Genomic DNA, 19,431 nt, shown 5'->3' on the forward strand with positions numbered 1-19,431 from the left:
GTTCTCCTGTTCCTCTGGCCTCCCACCCCAGAGCTAACTCAGGCCACAAGATTTTGGGTCTAGTCCAAGAAAGAAACACATTTTGGTGCTCTCCTTGTTGGTGGGGTTAACTCTTCTGCCCTGCATGGGAAGGTTCAGCTCCTGGTCTCTCCCAGGGTTGTCACCTGGAAGCCTTTCCATGTATCAGCTCAGTTCTCACTGACTGTTGTGTTGATAATCATGGAATAATTAAGATTGGAAAAGACCTTTAAGGTCATCAAGTCCAACCATTCCAAAGACCTTTTAAAATCATCGAGTTCAAGCCTTCCCCCAGCACTGCCAAGGCCACCATGTCCTCAGGTGCTTAGTCATAAGTCTTAACATATTTAACACGTTTCTTAAAACAACATTTCATTTAATCTATAATAACATATGATATTCATTACTGGACATGCAAATGTATTTTTTAAAATAAAGACTTTAGTGCTGCAGGAACCTGCTCAACCGGGCTGGAACGATTCCCAACTGGGATCAAAGATCTCAAGTGTGTTCTGCCATTTCTCCATCATCCTCCCCATCCTTCTGTGCCTGCCTTGGCTCCTGTTCCCATGTGATCCATGCAGTGAACCTCTCTCAGTTTTTGGTGATTCTCTCCCCTGCAGAGGACCCCGACTGATCCGTGAGTTCCCCACTGACGCCCTGTTCGACGTGAACTCCATCGTGGCCAACGTTCTGTTGTGAGTCCAGACCACATCCCACTCCCTGCAATCCTTTTCCTTTCTATTCCCACTAAATGCCAACCCCAGGTATTCCACAGCCTGCTCTCAGTCAAGCTTCTCTCTTCATGATGGTTTGACCCTGTTTTCCCTTGAGAACTTCACCCTTTTCCCCTAAGACAACTCACCAGCACACCTCTGGCACCTCCAGCTGGCTGTGAATCCTTAATCTGCCAGCAAGAAGCTGGAATTTTACCCTGTTTTTCCCATCATAGTTGTGTGACTGCAAATTTACTCTTCAGCCAGTTGCTAATGAGTTTTTTTCTGCCTCCTCAGTGCCCTGCTCTTTAATGAAGTTAAATATGTTGAAGCACTGGCAGATTTTGAGAACATTGAAAATGTGTTGAAAGGGAAGTCCAACATGGTCTTTGCCTATGTACCAGCTACTGGGACAGCAGGTATGGACACTCAGCTTTCCATCTTTCCTCTCTTCCCCCAGCCTTTTTTTGGTAGAATATTCAGGAGCTGAGTTTCTGACCCAGAATCCTGCAAATGAAAACCTGAAAGGGCCACCCAGCCACAAGATCTCATACTTTCATATGTCTTGCTTTTTTTCCAAAGTTGTACCAGGAAAGTTTTGTTGGGAGCATAGCCCCTGAGAGGTGGACTTGGAGAGGGAAAGCAAACCAGTGGTTGCTGTCTTAAAAAAAATAAATCCCTGGGTAGATCCCTGGTTCTGCAGTGGAATGGATTCTCACACAGAACCTGTTTGCTGGGGATCAGGAATGGGATCCAGCTCCAGTTCTCACTTCCCTTCACAGTGTGTTTTCAGACAGATTCTGTGACATTGTACCAAGAGTTTCTGAAAGTTTGGGAATGGATATTTACACCTGGGAAGGCTGAAACAGGAGATGTGGAGGGTACAGAGCTGAGTTCACCTTGCCTTTCCCTTTCCAGAGCACAGAGCTGTGATGGAGGCAGCTTTTGTCTATGGGACCATCCACCAGTTTGTCCTGACAACTGAGGCAGCACTGCTGAAAGCCACCAGGTACATCCAAGACACACCCCCACCATGGAGAGCTGCATGGAAGCACTCCTGGTGTCTCAGATTCCCAAATCAGCTCTGGGATGGCATTAGGATGTTGTGCCAAGGGTAGACAGTCAGATCTGTTTCCCAAAAGCTGCCGGTTGTGTTCCTGGCCTTGGAGTAGCCTTGTTGTTTGTGTCTATATTGGGTGTGATTTCACAGGAATCCTCTGTCTGCTTTCCATGGCTGATCAAACCTCAGCCACGGGTTTTCAGGAGAGCTGATGTTAAAATCCTAAAGCATTCCCACCTTGTGCAGTGATATCCAAGAGCAAGAACTGTAGCACTGCTCATGGATTTGGGAATTCCCATCCCATGGCCTCACTGGTCACTCCCTTCCCGTGCAGGAGGAGCTGCTTTAGAATAGCAGATCCTTCCATGTGCCTGCTGATGTGACCTCCTGCAGTCAGGAATGTGAGGGAGGAGATGGGAACATCACGTGAGGTGTTGCTTCCTCAGCACACAGTGTGCCCAGCTGGCCAAGAGGCCAGAGGCACCTGGCTTGTACCAGCCTGTGGCTACAGGCCCAGGGCACAGATTGTCCCCTGTGCTGGCACTGCTGAGGCCACACCTCAGGTCCTGGGGACAGTTCTGGGCCCCTCATGACAAGACACTGAGGAGCTGGAGAGTGTCCAGGGAAGGGAGTGGAGCTGGGGAAGGCTCTGGAGCACCAGAGCTGGAGCTGGAAAGGGGCTGGAGAATTCCTGAGGGAGCTGGGAAGGGAATGGAGAATTCCTGAGGGAGCTGGGAAGGGGCTCAGCCTGGAGAAAAGGAGGCTCAGGGGGGCCCTTGTGGCTCTGCACAACTCCCTGACAGGAGGGGACAGCCGGGGGGGTCGGGCTGTGCTCCCAGGGAACAGGGACAGGACAAGGGGAAACGGCTTCAAGTTGTGCCAGAGGAAGTTTAGATTGGATATTAGGGAAAACTTCTTCCTGAAAAGCGTTTTTGTGTCAGAACAGGCTGCCCAAGGCAGTGGTGGAGTCCCCATCCCTGGAGGGATTTAAAAGCATTTGGATGTGGCACTTGGGAACATGGCTCAGTGGTGGCCTTGCCAGTGCTGGGGGAACGGTTGGACGCGATGTTCTTGGAGGGCTTTTCCAACATTAATAATTCCATAACTATTTACAGGGATTTTGTCCCAGGTGTCACCAGCGCAGGCACCAGGGTGGCCCTTCCCGAGGTGCCGTTCCGTCCTTGCAGGATTTCGGGGAATTGTGCAGTGGCTCCCACTAGATGGCACGGTTGTCATTGCACAGGAATCACCTTAAAGCCTTAATTCTCCTTAGAGCAGCGCCTCTACCTCCCGAGCTGCTGAAATGGTGGGAGCTCCTCCAACAGGAGCAGCTTCCAGCCAGCTGGGGAGCAGGATTTGAGGTCTTAGTACTGCACTTTGCTCTTCCACGGAGAGCTCTTAAATCCTTATCCACAGAAGGTGATCTCTGTTTTAGGGATAGAGAACAGGGGCATTGGAAAAGGAAAGGGACTTCCCAAAGTTACCCACAGGCCACTAGCAGTGATGGTGTCACACCTTCCACTGTCCCAGGTTCCTCCAAGCCCTGTCCAACCTGGCCTGGGACACTTCCAGGTATCCAGGGGCAGCCACAGCTTCTCTGGGCACCCTGTGCCAGGGCCTTACCAGCCTCACAGCCAAAAATTCCTTCCCAATATCTGGCAGTGGGAACTCATTCCCTGTGTCCTGTCCCTCCATCCCTTGTCCCCAGTCCCTCTCCAGCTCTCCTGGAGCCCCTTTAGGCCCTGCAAGGGGCTCTGAGCTCACCCTGGAGCCTTCTCCTCTCCAGGTGAGCACCCCCAGCCTGTTGCACAACCCTGAGCTCTAGGATAATCTATGAAACACTTCAGCAAACCTGGTCCTTCTGTCAGGGCACTTTGAACCCCTGCTCAGGGTGGGTTTTGTTTCTTCTCTCACAGCCATGATGACCCCGATGTCTCTTCTGCCTGGCTCTTGTTCTGCCACTGCCAGCGAGCCACAGACCCAGGCCAGCCCTGCAGGAGAACAGCCCTGGCACAGCCCCTGACCCTGCTCAACATCCACAGGCACCTCAAGCTCATGGGGGCTCCCTTGGTGGTAGGACTGGGAAGGAGGAGCTGCTGGAGGGCCCCGGGTGGGAGGGCAGGGAGGGATGTGAGGATGAGGGAGGTGAGAGCAGAGAAAAAGGCTGAGTGTGCGAATCTGCCCCTTCCAGGGGGATCCAGGCAAGGAGCAGGAATCACCTGGTGCAGCTGCCTCACCAATTCAGGGCTGGCCAAAACGTAGATAAATTATTGAGGGAATTTTCCAAATGACTCTTAAGCACTGCTAACTCAATATGAAGCTTGTTCCAGTGCTCTTGGTTAAGAAACCTTCCTGATGTTCTGTCTGAACCTCCCCTGATGCAGCTTTGAACCATTGCCACTTGTTCTGTCCCTGGATACTCTGGAGATACCAGTGTTTTCCTTTCCACATCCCCTCAGGAAGCTGTGGAGAGCACTGGGGTCATCCCTCAGCCTCCTTTTCTCCAAACTAGACAACCCCAAAGTCCTCAGCTGCTCCTTTAGGCTCACTGCAGGAATTTCAGCAGCCTCTGGAATTTGATATCAGTCCTTCACGCCTTGGTGACCACAAGGAACAGGAGGTTCCCTCCTATTTCCTCCTTCCACAGGGCAGAGAACTTCAACAGCCTCCTGTTCCCAGTGGTCATCCCTGCCTATCCAAAAGGATGAGAAGATGAGCTGGGGATGCTCCTTCAGCCATTTTCCTGGATTAGGCCCATGGAGGGAGGGCACTTCATCAAGCACCTCTGTGCTGTCGTGAAGCAGCATGCCCAAGGCAGGAAGGGAAGGATTCCAGCTCTTGCATGTTGTGGCTGGGATTTTCAAATTCCCCCAGGGGAATGAATGCCAAGTAAATAAAAATGAGTGGAGATTTGACATCTGGAGTTGCTAAACCACAAAAACCCCCACACGTAATAAAGCCCATGCTTTTAACAGGGAAGGTTACATGTGACATGTTGGAACAGTTTAACTGGAATTGTGTGGGTTCTGCTTCCATGGATGTTTTAGAATTGGGGTTGGGAGCTTTTTCCTGAGAATTTCTGTGGATGAGGAAGAGCTGAGGTACCTTCAACTGTGCTGTAGCATAACCCTGGCTGTTCTCCAGACAGAGGTTGCTGAGGACCCAGAGAAGATCTCCACTGTTCACTTGCAGCTTGGGCTGCCCCTGGTGTTCATCCTGAGCCAGAAAGAGACCTATGAGGCTGACAGGAGGACTGCAGAGTTTGTGGCCTGGCAGCTCTTGGGGAAAGCAGGAGTTGCCCTTTTGTCCAGGTATTTCTCTCAGGTGTTTTGAGGTTCTCCTTGCTTTTTGTGGGGTTTCTGAGCTGGGTTGTCCCAACACCAGGATGACACTCAGTGGACTCAATCACTCTTGGATGAGAGGCAGTAAAACCAAGCTATATCCTGTGACAGGGTGTTCCATATTTAAGGATTTGTTCAGAATTGTATTCATTTGGAACTGTTCCTGGCTTAGGGGTGGAAAAATATTTAGACTAAGAGAGATTTTGGAGAGGAAACTTAGCACTGATGGAATTATGGCAGAAAGAGGAGGGGTGACCTTGCATGTCACACCATCTAATGTTCACTTTTATTTTGGAAGGGACGTCGTAAATCTGAACGTTCTGCACCGGTCAAACGTCGCCCTCAAGACACCAGATGAGGTTGGATGCTGGATTTCTTTATTGGACAGCTCTCAGCTCTGGACAGGGTGGTGGGATGTTGCTCATCTCTGGTGTGAATTGGACAGCACTCCCTGAAGCTCAGGGGGATGTCTTTCCCAAGTTGCACACATAAATCTCTGGATTTCCCATCTCTAGAAGTGTTCCAGGTGGACAGGGCTTGGAGCAACCAGGGATAGTGGAAGGTGTCCCTGCCATGGCAGGAGGTGGAACTGGGTGATCTTTAATGTCCCTTCCATAATTCCACGATTTGGGTGCTGCAGAGCCATTGTGCCTGCTGAGAAAGAGAAAATCGTTTATTTTGGGTTCAAAACATTGAGTGACATCTCCACTACGCCTTAAGGCAACACAAGGTTGTGAACTACATCCAAGTGCAAATTCCCCCAAAGATTTGGATTTCTGAAGGCCTTAGGAAAGGTGTCAAAAGATGGGTGAGGGACTGAGTGTGAAACAAAGAGCAAACAACCAAAGGTCTGTGCTGAGCTGATGTAACCCAGTGCCTCTGGCAGTGAGCTGGGGAAAGGGCAGGGTGTGGGTTAAATGAGGTTGATCAAGATGAGTTAAACTCTGGAGGGACCTGACCCAGCTTGTGAGACAAGGCTGGAATTGGGTGCTGGCAGATGCCAGGGAACACACGATGCCCCAGATTACCTGAACTGTCACACTTGTGATTTCAGGTGCAGGATCAGACCTGAGCGTCCCCTGAGGGCTTCCCATGGCCTGCTGAGAGATGTGCACGTTGGGTGGCTCTAGGAGCCCATGGGAGGTGCCAGCACTTTGTCATTTCTCTCAGCTCCTGATGAACTTCCCATTTTCTCTCCAGTGCCTTTGTCTGAGCTGGTGCCAGCACTGTTTTTAAGCTGACGAGGTCTCATTTCTGAGAAATTCATGTTGATTTTTTTTTGCTTCTTTCCATGGGTTGGCAGTCCCTGTACACTTGGGAACATTTCTCCTGGCTGAGCTCCAGGAGATAAAGGATTTTTTTGTGCTGGTTTCCCAGGCTGTGATGGGCTCCTCAGATCCAGCCTGACCCCTCTAATGAGGGAACATCCAAGTACTTCCCTGCTCTTCTTCCCTGCTTGACCACTGAGATTTTTCCTGCAGTGCTGAATCTGGGAGATGGGGCTGGTGTTCACTTTCACCACAGGATCCCTCATAGCCACATTTACTTCCTCACAAGGAAATATCAGCCTGGAGTGAGAACAACTCATGCACAGGAGAAATTGAGTCTAAGAAACATAACCCAGACATTCCCCTGTTTGGTAGCTTCAGGGATCTGTGCTGTATCCCAAAAATAAGGAGTTGGGAGATGGTGCCCCATCATCCCTGAGTTTGGTCTGCAGATAAAATAAGCAGAGGGGGATGTTGTGCTCCCACTAATTCATTGTTTTCCTCAGGGAATGCCAATCCAATACCTGGTCTTGGAAGACACTGATGAAGTTATAACCCTGGTGGAAGATAAAAACAAGGTCAAACAAATCCAGGAGGATGAGCAGGAGGAAGAGGAGGAAGATGAGGATGAGAAAGAGAATAACAATCAAGGTGTGCAATTAATCAGTGAAAAGCTGATTGTCATCAGACAGAAGGTGCAATCAGCCTCAGACATGTCAAAGCATTAGGGAACACTTACAAACTATCACAGTCACTCCATGGTGGCCACAAAGTGACTCTTTCATTCTCTGAGGTCACTGGAATGTGACAGACAGGTCTGAATTTTAGTGGAAACACCAGGGAGGAAAACCAGAGCTGTTAGAGGAGCAGTTGCTGTGTGAGGGACAGCAATGTGCTTAGATGCACCAGCTCCAAAGGCATGGAGGGGTTAAAGTGCACCCAGCACTGGGTCCTCCACAAGCATCTGAAAATTATCCATCCCTTTGGAAGGGTTTGAGCCACGTTTTTGTGAGAGCAGATCCAGACTTGCTTCCTCCAGGGAGAAACCTCTGGTCCCTGCAATACAAAATTGAAAATGTATTTGTTCTCTGTGCACACTGAGGGTGTTTTCTTTAAAAAGGGAGCAGGATCCTAGAGGAGCTCTAAGAGTATTGTTCCAATCAAGGGCAGAGCTGGTGTGAGATGGGATTGGGGCATTTTGAGGGCTTTCTCTGGGTGGCTGTGCCTCCTCTCCCCATACAAGATTTCACTCACCCTACGTCTCTGCTGAGAGGTTCTGGATTACAAAATCATGCACTAGGATGGTCCAGGGGGCTGCAGTTCCCCCTGCCCTGGACACACCTGTGGGTCCCTTGCAGATATTCAGGATGACCAGGTGGTGGAAGCAGTTTCCAGGGACAAGAAGAGAGAGCTGCCCCTGGAGGAGATCCTTGTCCTGACAGAGGAGAACTTCCACTCTTCCCTTTCTGAGGCTGCAAGGACAGTGGTGCTGTTTTATGCCAGCTGTGAGTATGAAATGTGGCCTGGCTGTCCCTTCTCTAACTTTGGGATGCTCTCTGTGCTTTCCCTGATTCTGGAGACAAGTTTTGACCATTAATCCATGCCACATCCTGTCCCATGAGCACTAATAACAGTCAGATTTAATCGGTTCTGATTGGCTGATAGTTGCAGATATCAATCTGATATTTAGAGATTTTTAACCTTCATTTTATAGGAAATAACTGTGGGACAAGAGGGGAAATTTCTGTAGCATGGATGCATGGGCTGGCCTAGACAGTTTGGTGTCTGCTGAAGCATAAAGTTACATTTTCAAATTATTATTTGAAATTGAAATAATAAATGTTATTTATTCCAAATCATGCTGAGCTTGAAGCACCTCAGGATGCAGAGATTCATGGTGTGACATTATCAGGGAGCAGGGTGGGGCTGGCTGTCCCCTGGCTGTCCCTCAGGGCTGTGTTTCCCCTCTCCTGTGTTTCAGGGGAAGCCGTGTCCCTGGCAGTGCTGCGCTCGTACTGTGAGGTGGCTGCTCAGCTGAAGGGTAAGAAACTCAGGGCTCAGGGCTCTCACCTGCTCCTTTTTCCCCTAGGAACCAAAACACTGATGGGACCTCACTCTCTCACCTGGAATTACACTCATTTTTCCCCCTCAGACCCCTAAGGAAAGTCAAATCCACACCAGGTTGTTTAGGAACACTCCTTTGTGTCTTATTTAGGGATCTTTGCAAAGCCTCTGCTCCCAGGGAAAAAAAACACAGGACAGGAGGAAATGGCCTCAAGTTGCACCAGGAGAGGTTTAGGCTAAATATTAGGGAGAATTTCTTCATGGAAAGGATTGTCCTGGCCTGGCACTGCTGCCCAAGGCAGTGCTGAAGTCTTCATCCCTGGAGGGATTTAAAGCCATGTGGATATGGCACTTGGGGACATGGGACAGTGATGGGAAACAGTTGGGCTCGATAATCTTGGAGGGCTTTTCCAAGCTAAACAATTCCATGATTTTATGATCCTGGAAACATTCAAGGCCGGGTTGGATGGAGCTTGAAGCAATCTGGGATAGTGGAAAGTGTCCCTGCCCCTTCAAATTCAAATCAGTCTGTGATCTCATTTGGTGGGCACAGTGACTGCATGAGGGAGAATTTGGGAAGGGCCTGGACAGAACCTCAGTGACAGTGGGTGACACAGAGCAGCAAACAGCAGCAGCTGTGGCCTGGAACGTGGAAACAGAGTCCTGTTTGTGCCCCTCAGGGCCCTGTCCTGCCCAGGCCCAGGAGATCCCCTGCACATCAATGAGGGTGGCACCTCAGCTCTGCTGGGAAAAGGAGCTGTGATTATCCCTGCCTTTGGAGGAAATGGGACAGACAGGTGTGGGCAGGACAATGTCAGAGGGAGAATTTACAGTGATGGTGCCTGCAGGGCTTGCAGACTGGCTCAGTTATGTGGGAATTCTCACAGGTGGCCACAGAACTCCATAAATAACACAGGGATCGTGAACAATGAGCAGCACTTAGAGCCAGCACATCAGGGAATCTGGGAACAAAGGCAGGAGGGAGAGATCCTTCAGGAGGGTCTGTGCAGTGTAAGCCCCACATTCAGGCCTTCAACCCCACTCTGGTTTGTGGAGAGAGGTGTGTTCTTCCATGAGCTGAATCTCTTCCAGAGGTGCCTTTTTTTCTCCCCTTGGCTGCAGAGGACACTGAGGTGGCTTCATCCTACTGTGGCAGAGTGGGGAAGTCATGTGGATCTGGGCAAGAGCTATTCCAGCACCTCTGGAGCTGGCTGGTGCCTTCTCTTGTTTTTCGTTTTTTTTATTTTTCTTCATCAAGGCTCAATTTTCCTGGTGCTGGCAGCCCCCTGGGACTGGGTACCATGGGTACCATATCCTGCAGGATTCAGCAGTGGGGATATGAATGGAGGGTGCAGAGGACCCTACAGATTTCTGGGAATTGCTTACAAGAAGCTCTCCTTGAATGCTGCAGACAGTGCTGAGGGCTGGAGGAAAGCTGCTCTGCATTGGTGGTTTGCATGAAGGGAAAGTCACCAGCAGCTTTGGTCTGGACTGAAATCCCAGGAATAAACAGGAAGAGACAGGAGAGGTGGTTGTTGTTGTTATTAGAGATATTGGGGTTGGTTTGGGGGTTTCTTTTGGAATTCCCCAGCAGCCAGACCAGCTAAAGGAGAAACACAGGAGAGTCTGTGGGTAAAACCCAGCACCTTCCCAAGCCAGTGGCCAAACCTTGGTGGGTTCTGCATGGCCAGGATTTCACCATGTGTGTTCTGAATCACTTGATAACAATCTCGGGGCAGGGAAGCAGCCACAGACAGACTCAGCAGAGATCATGAACTGCCTGGGGTCAGGGCCTTTCCTCTGTGATCACTGAGGTCTCTCCAAAGACTCCCAGGCCTGATGTGACCCTGTGGAATGATTCCAGTCTGGTTTCTCTGCCTGGCCTCGGAGCAGACACAGAACAGCTGCATTGGTGGATCTGCAGATCCTTTTTCCGTGCTGCTAAAGGAGCCTCAGAGAACTGGGGGACCCAGCTACCAGAGGAGCTGGAAAACCTCAGAAGATGCTGTTCCCTGGGCTCTCAGTGATGGCTGGATCAGGAAGAAGACGTCGAGCAGCGCAGGACTGAGAATAAATCGTTGGGTCTGGTTTGGGGCACTCACAGTTCCCCAGAAGTGCTGGTATTCCTGCCTGCGCCGGGGTGGAGCTTCCTTCCCAAGGGCTGGCAGTCCACAAGCAGCTGTCTGAGGAGTGAATCACCCATGCTGGAGGCACATTTTGAATTGCAGAACCAGGTCCTGCTCCCGATGCCAATTCTTTGTGCAAAATGGCACTGAGAACAGGCCATGTGTGATCAAACACACGGGAATGGAGGAGGCTGGAGACTGCAATGACCCTGTGAGTCATCCCATACCAGATGCTCAGCAGATCCTCACCAAGTGAAGTTTCCAGCCCTCAAGTGTTTTTTAAGAGATCCAGTTTAGCAAGAGACAAAGAGGAGCATCTCTGCCTTGCTGAACTGAGCATGTTTTCTACCCTTGGAGTAAGAATTTCCCAGTCCTACTGGAAAATTGCACTTGCAGTGCTGCACCTCTGGTTTGCTTTTGCAAGATGGGAATTTTTAGAAGCAGCAGGGTTAAGAGCAGAGGATGTGAAGGTGACACAGTGCTGAGCATTTTTTGTGTGGGTCATTGGCCTTTTGGGCAAAGAAGAGAGGAAATCAGGATCTAAGAAGAGAGGTGATGGAAAATAGTTCTGCTTCCCTCTGTGCTCGTGGGGTCTTCTTGACCAGGGACTTACAAAGACAGGGGGTGAAGTTGTAGCTCAAAGGCAGGAAAATCAGCTGCATGATTTAGCAATGTACATCCATGGAGTGTAACTGAAATGAGGATTTCAGGGTTCATTGTGTGATGTTTTCCAGGTAGTTGTTTCCATTATGTGTTGGATTCTTCCTCTTGAAGTGCAGCACTTTGTAGATAACTTCTCTTTCATGTTGTAGTCTTTGGACCAGCTCTTCATGTGAGCTGTTTTTTTAATACAATCACAGAATTGTTCAGCTTGGATAAACCTTCCAAGATCATCGAGTCCAACCATTCCCCCAGCACTGCCAAGGCCACCACTGACCCATGTCCCCAAGTGTCACATCCACAGGGCTTTTAAATCCCTCCAGGGATGGGGACTCCAGCATTGCCCTGGGTAGCTGTGTCAAGGAGAAATTTTCCCCAGTATCCAATCTAATCCTCCCCTGGTGCAACCTGAGGCCATTTCCTCTTGTCCTGTCCCTGTTCCCTGGGAGCAGAACCCGACATCCACCCTCCTGTCAGGGAGTTGTGCAGAGCCACAAGGGCCCCCCTGAGCCTCCTTTTCTCCAGGCTGAGCCCCTCCCCAGCTCCCTCAGGAATTCTCCAGCCCCTCCCCAGCTCCCTCAGCCTCTCCTGGTGCTCCAAACCCTTCCCAATTCCTTTCCTCTCCTGAACATGCTCAAGCACCATGCCAGTCCTGCTTTCCAAATAATTATAAGTTCAAGGGATTCCTGATTTTTTTCTTGTTCCTTGTGGCATTGATGGTTTGTTTTGTCCTGGTTTTCTAAGACCTCTAGGAGAGAGCTTCTTGCTCTTGCTGGGTTTAGTAGCACCTAAAACCACAGGACAGGGTTTTTCTTTCACCTTTCTTCCCACTCAGCAGTGATCACAGGGCTGGACAGTCCTTTGCTGAGTTCCTCAGTTCCTGCAAGTTGTGCTCATTAATGAAATTAATTAATGAAATTAATTAATGAAGTAATGCAGATTGGGATGGGAGAGGGACTATCCTGTACCAGGTGTTTTTCAGGCCAGATGGGGCTCCTTCAGAACATTTGGTAGATAATTCCCTGGGCTAATATCCAAATATCAAAATTCATCTTTGAAAAAGCTTCAAGCAGCCTCACAACTCGATTTTAACAGGACAAAGCCCCATTTCCATGGAATTATTTTCCAGAGTTGGGCAAGACACAAGATGATGTGGTAAGAGATGATGAGAACCAGCTCTACTGGATCAGAGGTGTGAAGTAAATCTGAAGTCAGGCTTTCGTTTTGGGATCTTCTTGCAGGGTCTGGGAATGACACAAAACATTTCTGCTCTTGTGGTGTGTTTTGACAATTCCTGCCTGTGTGGATTTGCAGGCCCTTCACATGTGCTGTTTTCTGCTTTGTCTGCACAAGAGTTTGAGGCAAGGCAGAGCAGCAGCAAAATCTTCGTGTGAACTGCAGTGCAGAACCTCAAATGAAGGCTGCAGAAAATGGTCCTGTGGGAGGCCAAGGAGACAGGGATAAGGAGTGGGAATTAATGCTGAGGTCACCTCTGCCTTCACTCCCATGTACAAAATCCCTCATGGAATCCCAGAAGGATTTGGATTGGGAGTGACCTTAAAGCTTCATCTCATTCCATGGGCAGGGACATCTTCTTCTACAAGCCAAAGATCTGTGCAACTCCAGCGTTCCCTTCAGCAAAGAATCATGGGCTCACAGAGCTTGGAAGGGGAAAAAAAAAACCAAACATTTCATTCCACCCCCTGCCATAGCAGGGACACCTTCCACTACTCCAGGTTGCTCCAAGCCCTGTCCAACCTGGCCTGGAACCCTCCCAGGAGTTAGGGGCAGCCACAGCTCCTCTGGGTAACAGGGATTTGTGCAACACTCAGCTGTGCTCAGTTTTCAGGAACTTGGCTTAATCTTTGGTCAGCCCTCCCACCCTGGCATGGATTGCTGCTTGACCCTGCCCAGTGATGTCACTGCCCCCTCCAGAGCACCCTTGATGTGTTGTTAGATTTAATTGGTTCTCTCTCACTGGCGATTTCCAGGCAAAACTTGGTTGGGTTTTTCCTCAGGAGGGAAGTTTTCCAATCTCCTCCAGATTCTCATTTGCTTAAACCTTTCCAAATACATGTTTCCCAGGGTGACTTGCTGGGCTCTGCAGAGGTTTCTACAGGACAGAAGAAAATCATTTTCTTCCCATAGGCTGCAGATGCTGTTGAGTGTCCATCCCTTTCCTGCAGCACTGGTGGCCCCTTGGCCTCCTGCTTCTCCTCATGGAATGCTGCTGTCCTTACAGGCCTTACACTTTGCCCTTCAAATTGCTTTCTGCCCCTCTAGGTTTGAGATCAAAACCAGATTGGATGTGTTTTATTCCATCAGCCAGGCCTTTCATGAAAATAAGTGATTAGAATCAGACCCAGGACAGCGAGAGAAGAAAGCTTGGCTGGTTTCTCTTGAGAAATTCTCATCATCTGTCCCAGCCCTGGTTTCTGGAGGACTCTTTACCATGGTCTGCCTCCATGTGTGTACTTGTCTCTAGGTTTTATCCCATCTTTCCCATGGAGTTTTTGAGTCCTGTTCAAAGAAATTTAGAGAAGGAATGAAGATTTCTGAGATAGAACATTCCTGCTGTGGGCATGGACAACTGCACACTGCCCTTGGTCAAGGCCCTGAGCAGCTCAGGTGAGGCTGGAAGCCAAGGGAAGGGAGGGAGTGAAGCTGGTCAGGATTTAGGTCAGGCTTAGCCATGGACCAACAGCAGCAGCCTGTGCTGGGCTTCACCCAGCCCAAAGATGGCAGAAAGGCTGATAAGGTCCCTGGAAGTGTTCCAGGCCAGGCTGGACAGGGCTTGGAGCAAGCTGGGATGGTGGAAGGTGGGATGGATGGAATGAAATGAGCTTTAAGGTCTCTTCCAAGCCAAACATTCTGTGACTCCATGATTGTTTGCTGAAGGAAATGCTGGAGTTGCACAAATCTTGGACTCCTAGAACCGACTTTTCATTTGTTTCACTCTTACCAATCTGTTGAGTCTCTCACATTGGTGAGACCCATAAAAAACTTTATTAGGACATTTCCCAGGACCCACAGTTGGACTGACTGCTCTGTAATTCCCAGGTGCTCTTCCTTTCCCACTCCCTTACTTGTGAGACCCTTTCTTAAGCTCCTGCAAGTGTCTGCTCATGGCTTGGGTGGGATCACAGAAAATCCTGAGTTGGAAAGGATGTACAGGGATTTTCAAGCTCAACTCCTGGCTCTCAGGACAGCCCCAAGAATCTCACCCTGTGCCTGAGGGCACTGGATGGGAGCATCTCTCTTCCATTTAACTGGTCCATGTGCATTTGGCTTCATGCTTGAGGTAGAACAGAGATTTTTCAATATTAATAAAGGCAAAAACCTTGGCTGCATCCTCCTCCTCCATCATGCCAAGCTTCATCTTTCCTCTTTCCTGTAAGTGAGTGCCTGCATTATTTCTTTCTCTTGGCTTTATTCCTAAGGTATTTCTAATACCTTTCCCTACCCTTTTAAGCTCCTGGACATTTGCCTGAGGATTTTGTAATGTTGCTTGGAGTTACCAGTCAGGTGGGAACACTTCTGGGAGTGAGTGATTTCAAGAGGGAGATGGGCTGTACTCAAAGGGATTGTGCATTTGGGGCTGGATTTTGGTAGATTTCTCTCAGCATTAATACAAATATAGAAAAAATAATCACTGAGCTAATAAAAAGCTCTGTTTTCCAACCAATTTATTATTGTTTTTAATTTTTTTGTATCATTCATGAGTATTTCTTTTCCTCTCTAGGAACCCCAGGGGTTTTGCTGTCCCGAGTGAACTGCTGGGACTGGCCTGGCCTTTGCTCCCAGGAGAATGTCACCCAGTTCCCCACCATGAGGATTTACAAGGAGGGACAGCAATCAGTGACATACGGTGGCATGTGGGGAACTGAAGAGCTGAGCAGCTTCATCCTGCTGTGAGTGACAAATCATGTGGGACACGTGCCACATCTTCTGTCACCATCTCTGTCTGTTTGCTGGAATCCCTTTTGTCATTTTTAGTGGGGATCCCAAAGCTCTCTGTTTGGTTCAGGTTGTTCTCTCTTTGCTGTAACCAGCTCCAGCACCTCTGTGAGACTTCCCAGATGATAATTTTGTTTCTAATGAGATGTCACACTTATCCCATTGTGTTGGGGACTTGTTGGATTGAGGATGCCCTATTGTCTCTTCATCCCAAAAGCAGAGGAGACAACAGCTCAAGTTGTTTCTCTGCCTTTCCACAGGAGCCAAGTTTCCTGCCCACTGCAGTTGGCCACGATGGATGAAGCAGAAGGATATTTGAGAGGGGAATTTCCATCTGAGCTCTCATCCCACCAGCACACCTCACTCCTGGGAGTTTTTAGCACAGCCACCAGTGAAGGTTTGTTGGGATTGGAGGGTTAAGCACTCTCCAGCTTCATTCCTGGAGGGACAGGGATGCTTCCAGCTGTTGGAAGTTCACAACACACCTGCCTGGCACTGCCTTTTTCAGTTTTACAGTGAGAGGGTAGCAGATGATGCCAGGTGTGGGATTTCAGATCCATACCTTGGCTCAGAGGACATCCAGGTGTGTTTGCCACACCCACTGTGGGAGTAGAAACTTCCCAAGCCTGTGGTCCCTGTTGTATTTCCTGCCCCTTACCCCAAAAAGTCTGGCTTTGTCCTCTTCGTGAGTCCCTTCAAAGTAGTTGTAGCTGGCATTAAATTCCCTTAAAGCCTCTGGTTTAGCCCAGATCCATGAGTCTCTTCCATGTACAACATGTCCCAGCATATTCTTCCTTAAAAAAGGAAGAGATCCACTCTTGGATCTTGCTGACTTCTCCTGAAGAAGTGGTAGCCCCAGTTCTTGTAACACACAATCCAAAACCTTTATTTACAAAAAAACAGATCAGCAATAAGGTAAAATAGAAGTTTCCTGCATCAGAAGGAATGAAATGTGAATAACTCAATGAAATCCACTTGTGGATTTTGGAATAGGTGGACACAGAAATGCAATGAGTAACCAAGGGAGAGGAAATAAAGCCAGTCTGGAGAGAGAACATCAGGAAAATCACAGAATCATGGAATGGTTTGAGTGGGAAGGGACCTTAAATCCCATCCCATTCCACCCCATGCTGTGGACAGGGACACCTTCCACTGTCCCAGGCTGCTCCAAGCCCCAATGTCCAACCTGGCCTTGGACACTTCCAGGGATCCAGGGGCAGCCACAGCTTCTCTGGGCACCCTGTGCCAGGGCCTCACAATTGGGACCTGACATCTTCCTACCCCACAGACTCTCAGTTGCCATCTTCCCCTGAGAAATGCTGCCTTAAAAATAGGAGAACTTCCTGATCTTGCTTAAGATCGAACTTTCAGACTGTTTTCCATTTTAAAGCTCCCTTGTGCCTCTAAACTTTGGTTTAATGCAAAGCAAGCTACTTTCTCATGTGAGAGGGTCCAGAGGGAAGAGGTAAGAACAGGACAGGATGCCTGGAACCAACTGGAAAACTCTTGGGCTGTGTTCCCTGAGCCAGCTGACAGCCAATTCTCTGCCTTCCTCTGGAGATCTAATCTGGTAAATAGAGCAGAAAATCCTACTGATCCCAAAAAACCTTTAATCCAGCCCAGAGAAGCTGTGGCTGCCCCTGTATCCCTGCAAGTGTCCAAGGCCAAGGTGGATGGGGCTTGGAGCACCCTGGGATAGTGGAAGGTGTCCCTGCCATGGCAGAGGTTTGGAACTGGATGGGTTTTGGGGGTCCCTTCTACAGAGAAGTTGTTCATTTCCTTCCATGCAAACAAGAGCCTTGGAGGTTTCCAGGCAGCTCTTTGTGGATCTTGTAGGATTGCCTCTCCCCTCAGGGCACATTCCATCTGCAATCCAGAATGGCATCCTCAGGCTGGGGTAACTCAGCCACAGGGAGATGAAATTTGGGATGTCTTCTCCACCCCTTTCCTGGGGGTGCTGGAACTGTGATGCAGAACAGCCTGAGGGAGCAGGATCCTGGAGCCAGCTGTTCTGGCATCAAACCAGGCTGGAGTCAGGAGAACCACATTGTTCTTCTTATTAACCTGCAGATTTATCGGGAATTCCCAATCATTTTCTCATGGCAGAATTTCTGCTCTAACCCCGAGCAGCAGTCAACCATGTCATTGCCATTTCTAGTGAACTGAGACACAGCAATGAGATGTCCTGCTAAAAAAAAATCCTGGATGTTTTCCAACCCTTAGCATCAGGACTATGTTCAGATGCCATTTGGGGGGTCTGAGCTAAAAGAGACTTGGTGGAAAAATCCTAAATAAAACTTACTAGGAAGAGGTGAATTTATTATGAGGGCAATGAACGAGCGTTTTCCTGGAAACTCAAAATTTTTAGGACAGAAATTTGGTTTTGATGCAGAAACTGGGAGCATCCTGGGAAGTAAAACTGTCCTAAATCCTCAAATATCCCTGATCTCTGGTGCCTCACAGGGCTTGGCAGCATCAGTGGAAGTGAGGAAGGCATGAGAGATGCTACAGGATCTGCTGTGCTGGAGAGCACAGTCAGAAGATGTCTCCTTCCAGAGGGATAAAGGGTAGGGCTCAGATCCCAAAACTCTGCAGGGGTTTTAGACCCTTCCTCATCTGGCAGTTTGATTCCTTCTTGTTCCCAAATCAGTGAAGTTGTGCTTGTGCAATTCAGGACTGCTGGGATTCCAGCTCAAGGAATGTGCTGCAGAGCATGATCAGACTCCTCAGGGAATTAAAATTGTGCTTTTAGGGGAGACTAATTTCATAGGAAGTATTTAAATAGATTTTTTTAAGTGCTTCCTGTCTACAGTGGAGCTGTGTGAATTTGGGGGGTTTTGGGTATGATGCAAAGAACCTGTCACTGGAGAAATATGGGCTGGTGTGTGGCTCTGGGTCTAGTACTGCCAGAAATAGGGAAAAATTTGGAAGTGTGATGGGGAGGGAGGATCTCATCAGGTCAAGGAATAAACCTGGTATTGCTGGAAGTTGTCTTGACTTAGGAGGGAATTCCTGCAGCCAGGGCTGACCCAGGGCAGCACTTCAAGACAAGCTCATATCTCAAGTGAGGATTTAAAGCTTGGTGGAGGAATTTGGGATGGGAACTTTTCTTTCAGCACTGATAAAATCAAGTAACCAAAGACCAGAAGAGCTGGAAAGCAACATCCAAGAATGGTTTCTCTGTAGCAATGACCTGGAGTGACAGGACACAGGGAATGGCTTCCCAGTGCCAGAGGGCAGGGATGGATGGGATATTGGGAAGGAATGAGAGTGACAGTGTTGAGGTCCTGGCACAGGGTGCCCAGAGAAGCTGTGGCTGCCCCTGGATCCCTGGAAGTGTCCAAGGCCAGGTTGGACAGGGCTTGGAGCAGCCTGGGATAGTGGAAGGTGTCCCTGCCATGGCAGGAGTGGAACTGGATGAGCTTTAATGTCCCTTCCAACCCAGGCCATTCAGAGATTCTATGATAATGACTGAGTCCTCAATGAGCCACTCCTTTCCTTCCATTAAAAAAGGAAAACAATTTAAATGAAAGTTTATGGGCCACATGGGAAACAGTGGAAAATACAGCTTTGAGTGTAGCTGCAAAACAGGAATCAAAGAACTAAAAAGTGACCAGTTGTGAGGCAGCTCCATCTATTGAGCTCTGAGTCACTGGTCCCAGGAGCTTGGGCTGGCCAGCTGTGCAGTGACAGTGAACGTTCTGAGGAACAGTCACTGCCTGTCACAGCAAGTTACACCATGACTGTACCTGAGACACCCCCCTTAGTTCTCAGGAAAAACCTGGCTTTTCCAAAAAGTGACATTTCTGTCTCTCCTTGGGTCAGAAGAGCCATTTTTGTTGCTTTCAGTTGCTCAGTGCAGAGCAGGAGGGGGGGTGGTGGTGTTGAAATCCTCGCTGTTCTCACCCCACCTTTGGCAGCAGCTGTTTGGAGCTCTGATCTCTGCATTTCACAAGCTCCCCACAAAGCTTGGCTTTCCCATGGATCCACTGCCTGAAACCACAGCCAGGCTGGACAAGGCTTGGAGCAACCTGGGCTGCTGGAAGGTGTCCCTAACCATGGCAGGGGGTGGAACAAGATGAGCTTAAGGTCCTTTCCAAACCTAAATCATTCTGGAATTTTGTGAAATTTGAGGCTTTTCGTAAAGGAATAACCCAGCTCTGCAGTCAGCTTTGTTTTGGAGCTGTGCTCTCAGTCTCAGCTGTGATCAAGAGAGCCCAG

General features: G+C 49.1%; 1 protein-coding gene across 2 annotated transcripts in view; it reads left to right on the plus strand.

The window, feature by feature from the left end:
• Nucleotides 1–19,431, plus strand: part of TXNDC16 (thioredoxin domain containing 16) — a 36,979-nt gene that overhangs the window by 7,885 nt on the left and 9,663 nt on the right. The window contains exons 6-16 of one of the 2 annotated variants that reach the window (XM_088166461.1): nt 642–716; nt 1,032–1,153; nt 1,653–1,743; nt 3,711–3,867; nt 4,939–5,105; nt 5,434–5,494; nt 6,910–7,054; nt 7,762–7,908; nt 8,385–8,444; nt 14,996–15,164; nt 15,471–15,607. In XM_088166461.1, the coding sequence (XP_088022587.1) occupies nt 642–716; nt 1,032–1,153; nt 1,653–1,743; nt 3,711–3,867; nt 4,939–5,105; nt 5,434–5,494; nt 6,910–7,054; nt 7,762–7,908; nt 8,385–8,444; nt 14,996–15,164; nt 15,471–15,607 (1,331 nt within the window). Of the gene's footprint in view, nt 1–616; nt 717–1,031; nt 1,154–1,652; nt 1,744–3,710; nt 3,868–4,938; nt 5,106–5,433; nt 5,495–6,909; nt 7,055–7,761; nt 7,909–8,384; nt 8,445–14,995; nt 15,165–15,470; nt 15,608–19,431 lie in introns of both variants that reach the window. The other variant, XM_088166462.1, reaches the window with a different exon arrangement.

Source organism: Sturnus vulgaris, chromosome 6, assembly GCF_052056855.1.
Source record: "Sturnus vulgaris isolate bStuVul1 chromosome 6, bStuVul1.hap1, whole genome shotgun sequence".
Classification (NCBI taxonomy): domain Eukaryota; kingdom Metazoa; phylum Chordata; class Aves; order Passeriformes; family Sturnidae; genus Sturnus; species Sturnus vulgaris.